Raw genomic sequence first — 13,382 nt, forward strand, 5'->3', positions numbered from 1 at the left:
CATCTGGGGTCTAAGAGGGTGAACAGCCCTTCTGAAATGCCGCGGGCATGACACACAGATTTCATCCCAGGAGTCCAGGATCCGTAACGTGAGCGGGGGAACGTCGCTGGCCAGCACGCCCTCAAGTGACCGCGGGGGCTGGGAGGAAGGACCGCCTGCCGAGCGGAAGTACGAGTCGGAGAAGAGGAGAACATCTGTATTCGGAACAGGGGGGCCTAGAACAGCGGGACGCCAGAGACGGGGGTCTCCCGCCTCATCTGCAGAGGAGCATGTCGAGGCTACTTCCACAAGGAAGAGAAGGAAGTGAGGTGTGACTCACAGCTGACGAAGGCTTACCAGTGGGGCCATTTGTGCCTTTTCATTGTTATTACTTTCCGGCAGTGAATTCACCTTGAATCGTTCCTTTGCGTTCTAAACACCCTGTGGGTTGATGGACTCAAGGTATTTTATGAAGTGCATCAGCTTCCCACCACATCAACCCCACCACATCATTGCACGCAGGGGTGAACACCTGGGCGGCAGAAGAGAGCCCCGGCCCACCTGAGCTTGCTCCACTGGAGGGTCCACACTTGCCCACACTTGGTAGCGGCAACCGAAACAGGTGTCACAGCCCTGTCTCAAGGGGCCATTTAATATCCCCAGCGCCACGGGATGAAACAAACTTGATCTGCGGCTCCATCACCTTTTCCTGCTGAGCGCAGAGAGAGTGTCAGGGTCATCCTGTCCGCTGGCTGACCGGGACATCCCTGCGGTCTCCTGACCGTGTGGGGGGGGCGCGGGCCCCGTCTACAGCCTGTGTTTACCATACTCCTATCGCTCCGTGATGACACCAGTTGCATGACAGCGATAGCTATGGAGCGCGCGCTGCACAATAAAACTTAATTGATGCTTTGGTGCCACAGCCTTCCGAAGAAGCCATAAAATACTGTAAGTGGAATGCATTCAAGGCAGGCTGAGCATAACTGGGCGTGTTCCGCGGCTCATATTATTAGTGTTGTTGTTGACGCCCTCATCCGCGTTTAATAGGCATATCGGATGGCAAATTATGGGCATGGATCCGTCTGTTTCATAGGGGATGGCGCCGTGCCACTGTTTGCCATTATCCCAGGCTGGCAGGCGGCAGCATGAAGCAGCAGAGGGAAGCAGGCGGAGCGTCAGCGGGCGAGGAGCATGCGGGCCAGGCTGCGTGGCGCAGTGGGACCCAGCTGCGCCCCGGGTGGGGGGCACGTCCTGGCGGGCCTGCGTCACAGGACCGGGGGTTCGGATCGTTTCCTCCGACAACGGGTCTGCACAGCAGAGGGAACCGAGCTGACAGTCTATCCTGAACCGGTCTTCTGGGCTTCTGAGCCACGGGCACGCCTCCCAGCTCCCCCGGGACTCGCTGGGCTGCGGGTTCGAAGGGATCGGGAGCACTCGGAGCGAGAACAGGTACAGGCGGAGAGAGAAAGATCTGCTGGCACCTGTGTCTGATTTTCCTCTCGGGTCCTGGTGACCCACCTGCCTGCTGGCTTTCGTTCCAGCTGAACGCTCAGTGACACAATCGGACCCTTCATTGACTTAATAATAACAAGACTGATCTGAACTGTTTGCTCTTCAACATGTCGGAGCTTTAACCGTGGTATTTAACCCCGAGCTTTAAGCTTGTGACTCGAAAACAAAATGCACATATTAAACTGAAGCAGCTCGTTAGATCCATTGAGTCTTCATTTATCTAATTAAGGCGGGAGGGAATGAAAACCAGCAGGGGTGTGAGTCAGCAGGACCAGGACTGGAAACTGCTGCTCTAGAAAAAAAGGTTCAGCACACAGGTGCCAGGGTCTGCTCAGCTCGTCCTGGCGCCCGGCTCGTTTGAGGGCTCACTGTTAGATCAGGGAATAATTTACCGCAGGGGAAATTCAGGGTCGTTTTTCTCATGAGGGGAAAAAGAGAGAAGAGCAAGGCAGCTCCTTCTGTTTTTAGATAATGGTTTACAGGGGAATCCAGTGAGATAAAAGCAGGTTACAGACCAAGTGAGTGTGGTAGAGCTTTACAAGAGGACTGGCCCGGCCTGTTTCACTGTTCGCCAGCTTTGATCTCAAAGGTTACAGCAAACAGGGTGCAGGTACCCTAAAACAGGGGGTTCACGTGAGATGATCTTCTACAACATGCAACTAGATTATGGGGGGCAGTGATATAAGATGCGACAACTCCTTAAGTGTACACAATCACTGCCTCGTGTTGACACTGTCAGCAAAGATTTCTTTGTTTTATTTTTCACTTTGTGGTCAAGGGGTGGAAGTCACTGATCAACTGGCAGCTCCATCAGCCATATAACACAAAATAAGCGAATCAGAAAATTGATCTCTGCGGCGGTGCTCCCACACTCCTGTAATCCTCCGCAATCGCTCGTCACTGTGGGCAGTGTCTGCACAAACAGCGCTCACTAAAACCCATCCACAGACAGGCCCCATGTGGCACTACCATGGTAACGCGGCCCTGCACGCAGGCAGAAGGATACGGACTAATTATTAATAGATGAAGCCCAGACACGAATTGGAGCAACAGGAGAAGAGAAGAGAGAGGGTGAGGGAGGGAAACTGGAGTGTTAAAAAAAAGTAGAGGGAATGAGCAATTGAGCCAGCAAGAATGTAGGCATAAGAACAGAGGGGGGGGGGGGGGAATATGGAGAATTCGAGGGAGAGAGGGCAGATAAGGCGGTGTTTTGTGTCAGTACTCCTCTGTGAAGGAATCGCGGCTCTCTCATGCTGCTGTGTGGAGGATGATGGAGAGAGGAGGTGTGAATATTGCCAGAGGCACTTTTGTACAGTGCTAACTGACTGACTGGGCCCGTGTCTCTCACAGCAACACACAGCGCGTGTGAGGAGCGCGCTGTCTCAGTTCTCCTCCTGCAGTTCTACCAGCACTTCCAGCTTGCAGGGGCACTCCTTTGCGCAAAGGTGTGCGGCAGCATGGAACAAATCTATCCCGGTAATGTCGTTGAAGCCAGATCCTGGCTTCTTTCATTTCTTGAAAGAAGCGAGGGTGTTTCCTTCTACAGAAACAGAGGCAAATTCCATCGAAAAAAAGAAAAAAAACTAGGGCAGCAAATTCCACACTTAAACGGCTTGCACAGAGGCTGCCTTTGAGTAAAAGAACAAGTGTCTATAAGGAATCTGCTCATGTAAATTCAAGTGAAGTGGACTTGAGAACGTGCGAAAGGTTACAAAGCGGGGCAGTCTGGACATCTGTTAGGTGAAACTGTGGTTAAGAGCATAAATTGCCCACTGTCCAGAGCTGTTATCATTGTTATATATTTCAGTTTCTCTTTTGTATGAGTCCTGCCCTCTGACTCCCATTATTCCCCATTGTCTCCCAGGCATGTGTGCAGCAAGCCGATCGCTCTGATCTCGTCCTATGCAGGGCACATCGCAGAGGACGACAAGCTCAGATGGACCCCTATTCCTTCACCATGTACCCTTGCTCCTTCACCAGCCCAGGCTCTGTCAGCATCAACAGCAGAAAACATCCTACAGCAGTCACCGGAGACATTCCTGGAGACATCGACTGTGTGAAGGCTCCCTAAGCAAGCATGGTTAACACTGACCGGAAACTGGACATCTGGTTTACCAACAGGGCCGGATGAGCTGAATGAACTCTTCCCATGTGTCACCGCTGTGCTCTTATGGTTATGAGCCAGATGTTGAACCGGGAAAAACCAGGATGTGAGAGCCAAAACATCGATAGACCAAGATGGCTGTATTACAGGCCAAAATCTGGACCATGCCACTACTCAGAGGAGTTACTATGGGCAACCCAATGAGCAAGATGGCCACCGCTCACTTGGCATCTGTCTCCGGTAATAGACCACCTCCTTTTCCAGCCAGCACACCAAGGACAGCTAAGGTCAGCCGCCGTTGACCCTCCTCAAAAGTGGAAATAGTCAAGAGATTCGGCAAAGACGCCCAGTGCCACAGCCCATCCCACTGTGTCCCCCAGCGTCTTGCCCACAGACAAACCCATCCCCTCCAGCCTGCCCTGAACCTGGGAGAGACTCTTGATAGATCACTAACGCAGCAGGCTTTGATCCCAGTGCCAGCCGGGCCCCCTGTTTTAAAACCCTGGTTCGGGCTTCAGTGGCAGCTGTCTTAAATGAAGTGGTGTCATTGTTAGACACACAAAGGACTGCATTGTGGGCTTCCCAAACGGATGCAGTTTAACATGACATCCGTTTGATCTACGTAAGGTTATACCCGCGCTCCACTGTACTGTAATGACAGGCCTCTCTTTCTCAGGCCATTGCGGCAGATTAAGAGCACAACCTTCCAGAGAGTTAAGACGCAAGATTTCACATTTTAATGATCTGAAGGGTGTCCTCTTTGTTGTACACACAGTACGGTATGTATTTAAAACACAGATCACACAAATAGATGAGTGGGCACGCCATTCATTCTTTATATGACCTGTACCCGGTTCATGGACCATAATATTTAGAATTTACCTTTAAATACAGTGAACACTATAAAACATTATGCAATCTGCAGAAATGGGTGTCTGAAAACTTTCAGTTTTAGCTTCAGAAAAATATGGTCAATTTCAATGTTTTACATTATGATACTAGACAGGCTGTGGTCCCTGAGCCTGTATTTCGTCGGGGTCTGTTCTTCATTGTGTTTTCTTATCCTGGTCAAGTACTTGGTGTGTATTGTCTTTTCTGTGCCCAGTAATTCGTCTTTTTGCGTGTCCTTGCTCTCAGCACCTTTGCAGGATATTACCTTTCTCGACAGCTTTCATTTCCTGCTGAAGGTGCATTTTCATCTGTCGCTATCGACTCACAGCCACGCCGTCAGCACAGCCTTCTCGCTGTATTTCTCCACAGAGACGTGCCTTCTCTTCGTCCACCTCTTTTCCACACGACCATGTCCCCGTCAGTCCCTGCTTCTCTCTCCCTCTCATATTTTAAGACTCATCCATAATCTGCAATCTGTGGCAAACTGAAAGAGACTGAGGAGTAATAATAATAATAATTGCTTACACGTATATAGCGCTTTCCACTCCACTCAAAGCTCTTTACAGGTAATGGGGGCTCCCCTCCACCACCACCAGTGTGCAGCCCCACCTGGATGATGTGACGGCAGCCATAGTGCTCCAGTACACTCCCCACACACCAGCTCTCAGTGTGGAGGAGAGCAGAGTGATGAAGCCAGTTCAGAGATGGGGATTATTAGGAGGCCATGATTTGGTAAAGACCAATGGGAAATTTGGGAAGTTACACCCCTACTCTTTTCGAGAAACGCCCTGGGATTTTTAATGACCACAGAGAGTCAGGACCTTGGTTTTATGTCTCATCTGAAGGACAGCGCCATTTTACACTATAGTGTCCCCGTCACTATACTGGGGCATTAGGACCCACATGGACCGCAGGGTGAGCGCCCCCTGCTGGCCCCACTAACACCTCTTCCAGGTATGAAGAGACAGAAGTAGCAATACTAATAAATGAGTAAATACTTGTTGAAATTAATTTCAGAATGTTAAGAAATAACAATAAGCTATTATTATAAACCACCAGATCTCAATGTCATTCTTCTGTTGTCCCACCTTAACTCCTCTAACCCCCTTCCCTGATGCCTCCTCTCCCTCTCCTCGCTCTGCCTCTTTCTCCTCCCTGTTCTGTTCATCTCCTCTCCGCCTCCTCCTCCTCGTCTGTCACCTTCCCCTCTCTCACCCCCATGGAGGTGTCTGACCGGTGTCTGACAGCTGAGTCAGCGACCACTGCTGGCTACAGAGGAAAACGAGGCCTCGTGCGTGAGCCCATGACCGGGGGCTGAGACTCAACAAACCCACACAGCTGGCACGCTCTCTGCTGGGTCTCACAGGTGGCACCCTTGTTCTGCCACCCCAAAGCACCCTTGCCTCCTCTAGCCATCTCGGCGTCTCAAATGTCAGATAACAGCAGCGCCTGCAACTGGATCACAGCCAATAGGAAATAAAACAAAGAACTGAGAAAGTCTTTCATTGATTGCGTTTGTCAAACAAACTAATAGGCTGATATTAAGCAGCAATGGCTTGTAGGCAAAGTGCCCATTGTTATATATTGAGCAGTACTGCTTGCACTATAACCCAGTTTGACATGCTGTATCCTGACTGCTCTGGCCAGTCAAGAGCGGCTCTGGGTCCAGAACCAGTTGCTGGGTTTCATGGATAGAGAGGATATCGGTTTACTTTTTTGACATACATGATTTACCAGAAACAAGGCTGCCAGTCATCACAAAACATCAAATATTACAAAAAATACCCAAGCATAAAGTCTGCTAATAACATTCTTTTCCAGTTCAAAGGGGTCTGGTTAGTCAGTTCGGGGGACAGTGCTAGGGAGAACGGAGAGAAGGAGAAAAGGAACAGAAAATACAGAGACATAAATTCAATTTATTGGGAAGTAAAATCTCCCAAAATCTCCCAAAGAGCTCCATTCGGAGTAGAGACTGTAACTTAAAGTCCCGGTCTCTGTGTTCAGCTGCATCACTGACAGGCCTGGTGACCCTACCCAAGCGAACAAACGAGCCACAATAGATACAGCCTAGAACGAACGAGTCGCAATAGATACAGCCTAGAACGAACGAGTCGCAATAGATACAGCCTAGAACGAACGGGCCGCAATAGACACAGCCTAGAACGAACGGGCCGCAATAGACACTGCCTAGAACGAACGGGCCGCAATAGATACTGCCTAGAACGAACGGGCCGCAATAGATACAGCCTAGAACACCAACAGATGCAGTCTAGAACACACACGGCGCAACGGATGCAGCTTAGAACACCAATAGATACAGCCTAGAACGCCGAGACATGCAGCCAAGAAACAAATGAGCAGCTATAGATACACTCTAGAACAAATGATCCACGATAGATGCAGCCTAGAACATCAATAGATGCAGCTTTAAACAAATGAGCTGCAATAGATGCAGCCTAGAACAAACAAGCAGCTATAGATACACCCTAGAACCAATGAGCCACAGTAGATATTACCCATGTCTTAGTTCTGAGGTTCATAAAAGGGACTATAGAAAACAAATGGGGTGGCTGCCAAGGCAGAGTGCGATTGGATTAAATCCGCCCCCCTCCACATCCAAATATCAGCACACACTGGGTCATTCTTAACAGTCCCGCCAAAAACGTCCTTGGCACTGTTCCACCCCATCGCAGAAACCAGACCTCTGGGCACATCACTCAAGCTGTCGGGGACGAGACTGGGCTGCGTCCCCCTGCTCGGCTGTGTCCTCCCCTCGGACTGTGTGTTAACAGATGGGGGTTATCTCTCCTCGGGACACGAGGGAAAAGTGAAGGCAGGCCAGCTGGTCACATGTCCACTTGTCCCAGCCCCCCTCCGCGGACACCCCGTGCAGGAATTAAAACAGACCAGGGACAAAGGGACTTGGCCGGATCTTAACCCGCGCGAGGTTTACAAACAGAAAAAGAAATAAATAAACATCTTGTCGAGCTGCGCGGGAGGCCTCCTCCCTCCCAGAGAGAGGTGCTGTCCATGCGCCGAGACCACTGACTAAAACCCACTCGCACATCTGAGGCGGGCGCAGCAGGTGCGGAGCGGCCCGCCTGGGAAACCCCCGAGCTCGAGGGACGTGCCCCCCTGAGCGGACACTCTGTCCTTAGTGCTGAACGGCACAGCAGGCAGGCGGAGGCTGCAGGCCCTGCGTGCGCACAAATTTCCGCAGGATATTTCATCCGCGCGCCCAGGACGGGTTCTTAAACATCCGCCTCGCGCACCTCGGACAAACGTAAACAGCCCGGGAGCCGCACAAAAGCCCAGACGACACAAACAGCTCGAGGCCGCCGCGTATTTATAGAGGGCTGACTCAGCGGTCACACTCCGCTGCAACAGCTGTTGCTAAACTCGACTCGAGCGCCACACGTAGCGCCAGCCCCGCTTCCAGAATAACACGCAGCCGGCCGGACGCAAAACATCCCGAACCGCACGACGCCACACGCTGAACTCGCCGACCGCCACGGCCACGCGCACCGCAGGCCCACTGGGACAACACCAGCAGGGCTGTGGCCAAGGGCCAGCGTCACACCGCTCGCTGGAATGACATTCCTCATTCACGGCCGACAGTCTTTATCTGACAGCGTCCGTAGCGACAGCACCCTAATGCGTTTGTTTACACTGCTAGGCTGCACCGGGCACTTGCATGTGCTGCTCTTCCACGCAGGGCTCGGGCCAGCAGCAGGGCATGAGGGGGGGGGGAGAGAACGTTCATTTACCCACAAAATGTTTTTTCACTAGAGGGGCACCCGTCACAGCCGTCCTAGGAACTAGATAAAAAGGCCACGATAAGCAAGACTTTATGGCCCTCCAGGATCTGCGTCAGACACACCTGCTTTCACGGCTTTTGAGGGTGGAGCCCCATACTGAGTGAAAGCCTCACCGCTGTTATCTCAAGCACATACTGAAGGAACAACTCAAGAGTCTGAGAGGTTCTTCTGCCAGACAGATAACTGCTGTCAGCCCCTCATCCAAGCTCTGCAAAGGCGCTGAGCGTGCTTGTTCTGTGCACGGCTGAAGCACTCCCGGCACCAGTCCCTCTCGGACTAAGGCGGCACGTCTCCCGCGTCTCTGCTTTTTAAAAAAACTCACGTTTACGGACGTTCTAGGTATGGTTCTCACACTGAAAAATGGCTGAGGCCAAATGTTTGGCATCACCCTGAATTTATCTGCAATGCCCTGACCTCCACAGGCGGTGTAGTTTCCCTCAATCCGGTTTGGAAACCAGCTACATGGGAATCTGTTCAGCACCGATGAGCGAGGGACACTGAAATCAGGCAATAGTCAGGTCAGGCTGAAGTGGGCTAGATGGTGTCCTTGTGAGACAAGTCAGTTCCATTCATCTTTAATAATAATTCCTTACACACTCATATAGTGTCCACTGGAATGTCCACTCACTGTGCTTTACAGGTAATGGGCACTCCCCTCCACCACCACCACCAATGTGCAGCCCCACCTGGATGATGTGACACCAGCTCTCAGTGGGGAGGAGAGCAGAGTGATGAAGCCAGTTCAGAGATGGGGGTTATTAGGAGGCCATGACTGGTAAGGGCCAGGGGGACGTTTGGCCAGGTAACACCCCTACCCTTTTGAAGAAATGCCCTTGGATTTTTAACAACCACAGAGAGTCAGAACCTCGGTTTTATGTCTCATCTGAAGGACGGTGCCTATTTACAGTATAGTGTCCCCGCCACTACACTGGGGCATTAGGACCCACACAGACCACAGGGTGAGCACCCATTACTGGCCCCACTAACACCTCTTCCAGCAGCAACCTTAGCTTTCCCAGGAGTCTCCCATCCAGGTACTTTCCAGGCTCACACCTGCTGAGCTGCAGTGGGCTGCCAGGTGTGAGTTGAAGGGTGAATTAGCTGCTAGATTTAGGTCTGGCAACAAGTGAATTGTTTTGTGGATTTTGAGGACTTATCTCTTAAGGCACTACAGTCACAGTGTTTATATTCACATGGACTGCAAGTATGCGCCAGAAATGCATTAGGCACTTGCATGTGGACACACCCACACAAGTAAGAGCACACACAAAGAAAGATTACAAACAAGAGGTGGTCATGTGGGCCATCTAGCCTGCTGGGTAGTTAGTAGCTAATCAATTCCAGGATCTTATCCTTGAAAGAAACCAGCTATCAGCTTCAACACCACAGCTGAGAATTTTGTTCCATACACCCACAACCCTTGGTGTAAAGACCTGCCCCCCCCGCCCTGTTCTTGGTTTTAAACACACTTCCATGTAGTGTCCACATGTGCCCCTCAAGTACACATTGAGACCATCAAGTCCCCCCAGACGGTTCAAGTTACAAGGACTTTAATTTAAAACAAATTTCATCTTTTCGCTCTTTGTCAAAAACAGTTAAGAGGAAAAGCTGACTAGAGTCTTTAAAGAAATGCCAAACAAATGACTCCAGCTGTTATTCAATGAAAGCTCAGGAAGCAGAAGATAAATTAACTGAAACGTGTTAAAAGCAGATCCCAAATCAAAATGACATCTATATTAATTTTAAAGGAGCATCAATGCATAGATGAGACTTCCAAGCCACATTGTACAGGATGCTATGCTGGGATGTTTCATAGTTCAGCTCGAAGATGCACAAAAAACATGCTGACAGCACAATTTTCCAAGCACTTTTGCTTCACTCTTTGCTCTCTCTCCTGAGCCTATTTAAAATCCCAAGCTAAGTTTCAGTAAAAAAAACACTTAATTTTGTGTCCCTCATCTCGGTTGTTTACAAGTTTGCTGCCGTTTCCAGGTTTTGAAAATTCTGCAAATAAAGAGTGAATTCAGTTCCAGAGCAAAAAAAAAAGCTTTGAAAATCCCTCCTATGATGTTGCGAGCTGTGTAAAGAGCCAAGTGGTCTGTTCTCCTCATGAAACGACTTTATGTTCTCGTAAAAAAAAACCGAGCCCCTGTCCCATCAGCGCTTTCTCCCGAGCTCGGCAGAGGGCTGAGGTGCTGCGCTGTTTTTCCACCCCGAGCTGGTGGACTCTCCACCCTCCCCCCCGGTGGCCAGGAGCTCTGGAGACGGAACGTTCCCCCTAGCCCTGCCAGGCTGCCCTGCCTGTCACACTGGGCACCCTGACACCCCCGGAGACCACGTCTAGAGCCCGCTAAGGCCAGCGGAAAGCCCTCGGCACGCGGCCTGGCAGCGGCTACATGGCAGACGTCAGCAGCGAGCTTCCATCTCCTGTGATATCCCAGGAGCCCATCGCAGTCCGCAGCAGTGTGCTACATCGGACTTGGAGAACCAGAAGGAAGCACTACATCTGCTCTCTTCAGGCCAGTGCAAGGCCCGTAAGAAACAGCCAGCAGCCCTACCCCTCCCACCCATCATGCATACTTTAATAATAATTGCTTACACTTATATAGCGCTTTTCTGGACACTCCACTCAAAGCGCTTTACAGGTAATGGGGGCTCCCCTCCACCACCACCAGTGCGCAGCCCCACCTGGATGATGTGACAACAACCATAGTGCACCAGTACACTCCCCACACACCAGCTCTCAGTGGGGAGGAGAACAGAGTGATGAAGCCAGCTCAGACATGGGATTACAAGGCCACGATTGGTAAAGACCAGGGGGGAATTATCCCTGTTATGAGTTGCAGGGTGAAAATAAGAAGTGCATATTTACGCTAAGAGAGTCAGGTGTCTGGAACAGCTAGTGCAGCCAAGTTGTTGACGCCAACCCAACATTTTAAAGGAGCGGATGAACGAGATTCTGGAACGAGCAACATCAGGCTTCATCTGACCTCGGCACATTCGGAGCCACGATCCAAACAGTGTGAAATGGGGGAAAAAAAAAGGTCACTGAGGGAGAGAGGAGCTTCCCAAATTAAAAGGAACGGCAGTTGCACGTACTGTAGGGTTTGAAATGCCCTGCAATGTGTGCACGCCGTGACGGTGATCTGGGAACTGGAGAAGGGTGTACAAACGGAAGACGGAGGGGGGTGAGAGCAGACGCCGGACTGGCCAGCGAACCAGTGGGCGAGAGGCGCGAGATGAAGGCTGTGACTTCTGCACTGAACCCGGTCACCCGGGTCTCTGACACACGCAAGGAGCCACATCCCCTCCCCGCGCCAGGCAATAAAGGAATTTAAACGAACCAGTAACAGGTTTATTCCATGCTGAAAAGCGAAGAAAGAAAACGCAACGTTCTTTTCAGCATGGAATAAAACCTTTTACTTGCTCCTTTGCAGCCTACGCGTGCTGACGCAGCTCCCCACCTGAAGGAATTTAAATGACCCATCGGCAGGAATCGACAGTACGTGCTCCGGCCGCACAGCCGCAAAGAGGCACCGCTGCGGTACCGGCTGGTAGCAGAGCCGGCAGGACACCGCTGCACAGCCCGAGAAGGACTCAGCCGCCCTGTCGCCGGTTGGGACAGCCCGTTCAAGCCGAGCACCCAGACCGGCGACGGTGGAGTCGCCAGAACAGGGGTGTCGGCCTCTCAAGCTCCCCAACGCACACACGCGTATGGCTTAAGAGCTTTTCTTTTTATTCATTTCTTTCACCTCGCGGAAAAGCGCGGCTCGGCTCCCTCACCTCTCGGCCGGAGTCCCTCTCGATGGCCTTCTTCACCTTCCCGTAGGTGCCTCTCCCCAGGGTCTCCAGCAGCTCGTAGCGGTGTTTCAGGTTGTGCTTGTGGTGGTGCTTCTTCACGCTGGGCACCCTCCGGAGCTCCCCCGCTCCCGCCGAGGCGCCCTCGGCCCCCGGGTCGGCAGGTAGCGGTCTGGGGAGGCTGGCTCTCCGGGGCACGGCCGCCGCCTTCAGGGTGAGCTCTGCTCCCGAGCGGGAGAGCTTGCGATTTGAGGGGCAGGTAACGTCCATTGTGAGACCGGGGTAAAAATAAAAAAAAAGCCCCGACCTGTCAAGTCTTTTCACAGTTCTGTATCAAAGAGGAAGCAAAACACCTACAGCGACGCTAACAGAGTTTTTTTTTATTATTATTTCTGGACTCTTGCTCGGCAGCCCACTGCTGTGTGTGTCGGGGGCGGGAATCGCCGAATCCGCGTCCAGTCGATGGGTTCCCCCGACTTGGATACAAAAGTGTCGATTTTCAAATTTAGGAAACAATGTCGTCCGGTTTTGACAGGCACGTTAAAAAAAAAACTAAAGTGCATTTACTTTGCAGGAGAGAAGAGGGTGAAGGAGGAAACGGGGTCAGGTGAAACGCGGAGTTTCTAATTTAGGGAATAAAACTTTAACTAAACAACAACAACAACAACAACAACAAAAATCACATATGTAAAAGCTGCAGTCCGTCAGCCAGCCTTCCGTCCACACTTTCGCTTTTCACGCCAGGACGGCGTCCCCACGTACACAACCGAGAGGTCCGTATCGAGGCAGCGAGGGATTAAAATATATATCTTTTTAAAACGGTTTCAAAACGCAACCATACAAGAATAACTCAATTAAAACCATCCCGGATCCCGGTTAATTAGCAGGCGGTTTTTTTCCGTTTTCGCTTCTCGTGCTGAGACATGTTGGCCCGAAGCGCCCCCCCCTCACCTCCCAGTCCACACCGTTACACAGCGCAGGCAGCGTACTGGAGCTATAGGTGCCAGTCAGCCCGGAGACTAGAATAAGAAGCCAGAAAAGGCACCGGCGTCACCGACGCCCAAGGAGGCAGCCCGAAGCCCGGCGTCCAGCTGGAAAGCGGAGCTCATTTTGTCCACAAACCGAGCGCGCAGTCTGCCTGTCTGTAATCCGTGCCGACGCCGTTGTCAGAGGTGCGCGGTGTACAGTTACAGACGGGTGAAGCGCTCGCTGCAATGCCATGGTCATTATATTCCCTTTCTCCCCTGCCCTCTCTCTCTCCCCCTTTCTCTTTCTCATCT

At 51.5% G+C, this 13,382-nt stretch overlaps 1 protein-coding gene across 2 annotated transcripts in view; it reads right to left on the minus strand.

Moving 5' to 3' along the window:
- The window catches only part of nuak1b (NUAK family, SNF1-like kinase, 1b), a 29,405-nt gene extending 16,023 nt beyond the window's left edge, over nt 1-13,382 (minus strand). The window contains exon 1 of one of the 2 annotated variants that reach the window (XM_088924014.1): nt 12,088-13,382. In XM_088924014.1, the coding sequence (XP_088780140.1) occupies nt 12,088-12,372 (285 nt within the window). In that variant the 5' untranslated portion in view covers nt 12,373-13,382. Of the gene's footprint in view, nt 1-4,751; nt 4,981-12,087 lie in introns of those variants that run through there. The other variant, XM_088924015.1, reaches the window with a different exon arrangement.

This window comes from Atractosteus spatula, chromosome 8 (genome assembly GCF_055471065.1).
Source record: "Atractosteus spatula isolate fAtrSpa1 chromosome 8, fAtrSpa1.hap1, whole genome shotgun sequence".
In the NCBI taxonomy this organism is placed as follows: Eukaryota; Metazoa; Chordata; class Actinopteri; order Semionotiformes; family Lepisosteidae; genus Atractosteus; species Atractosteus spatula.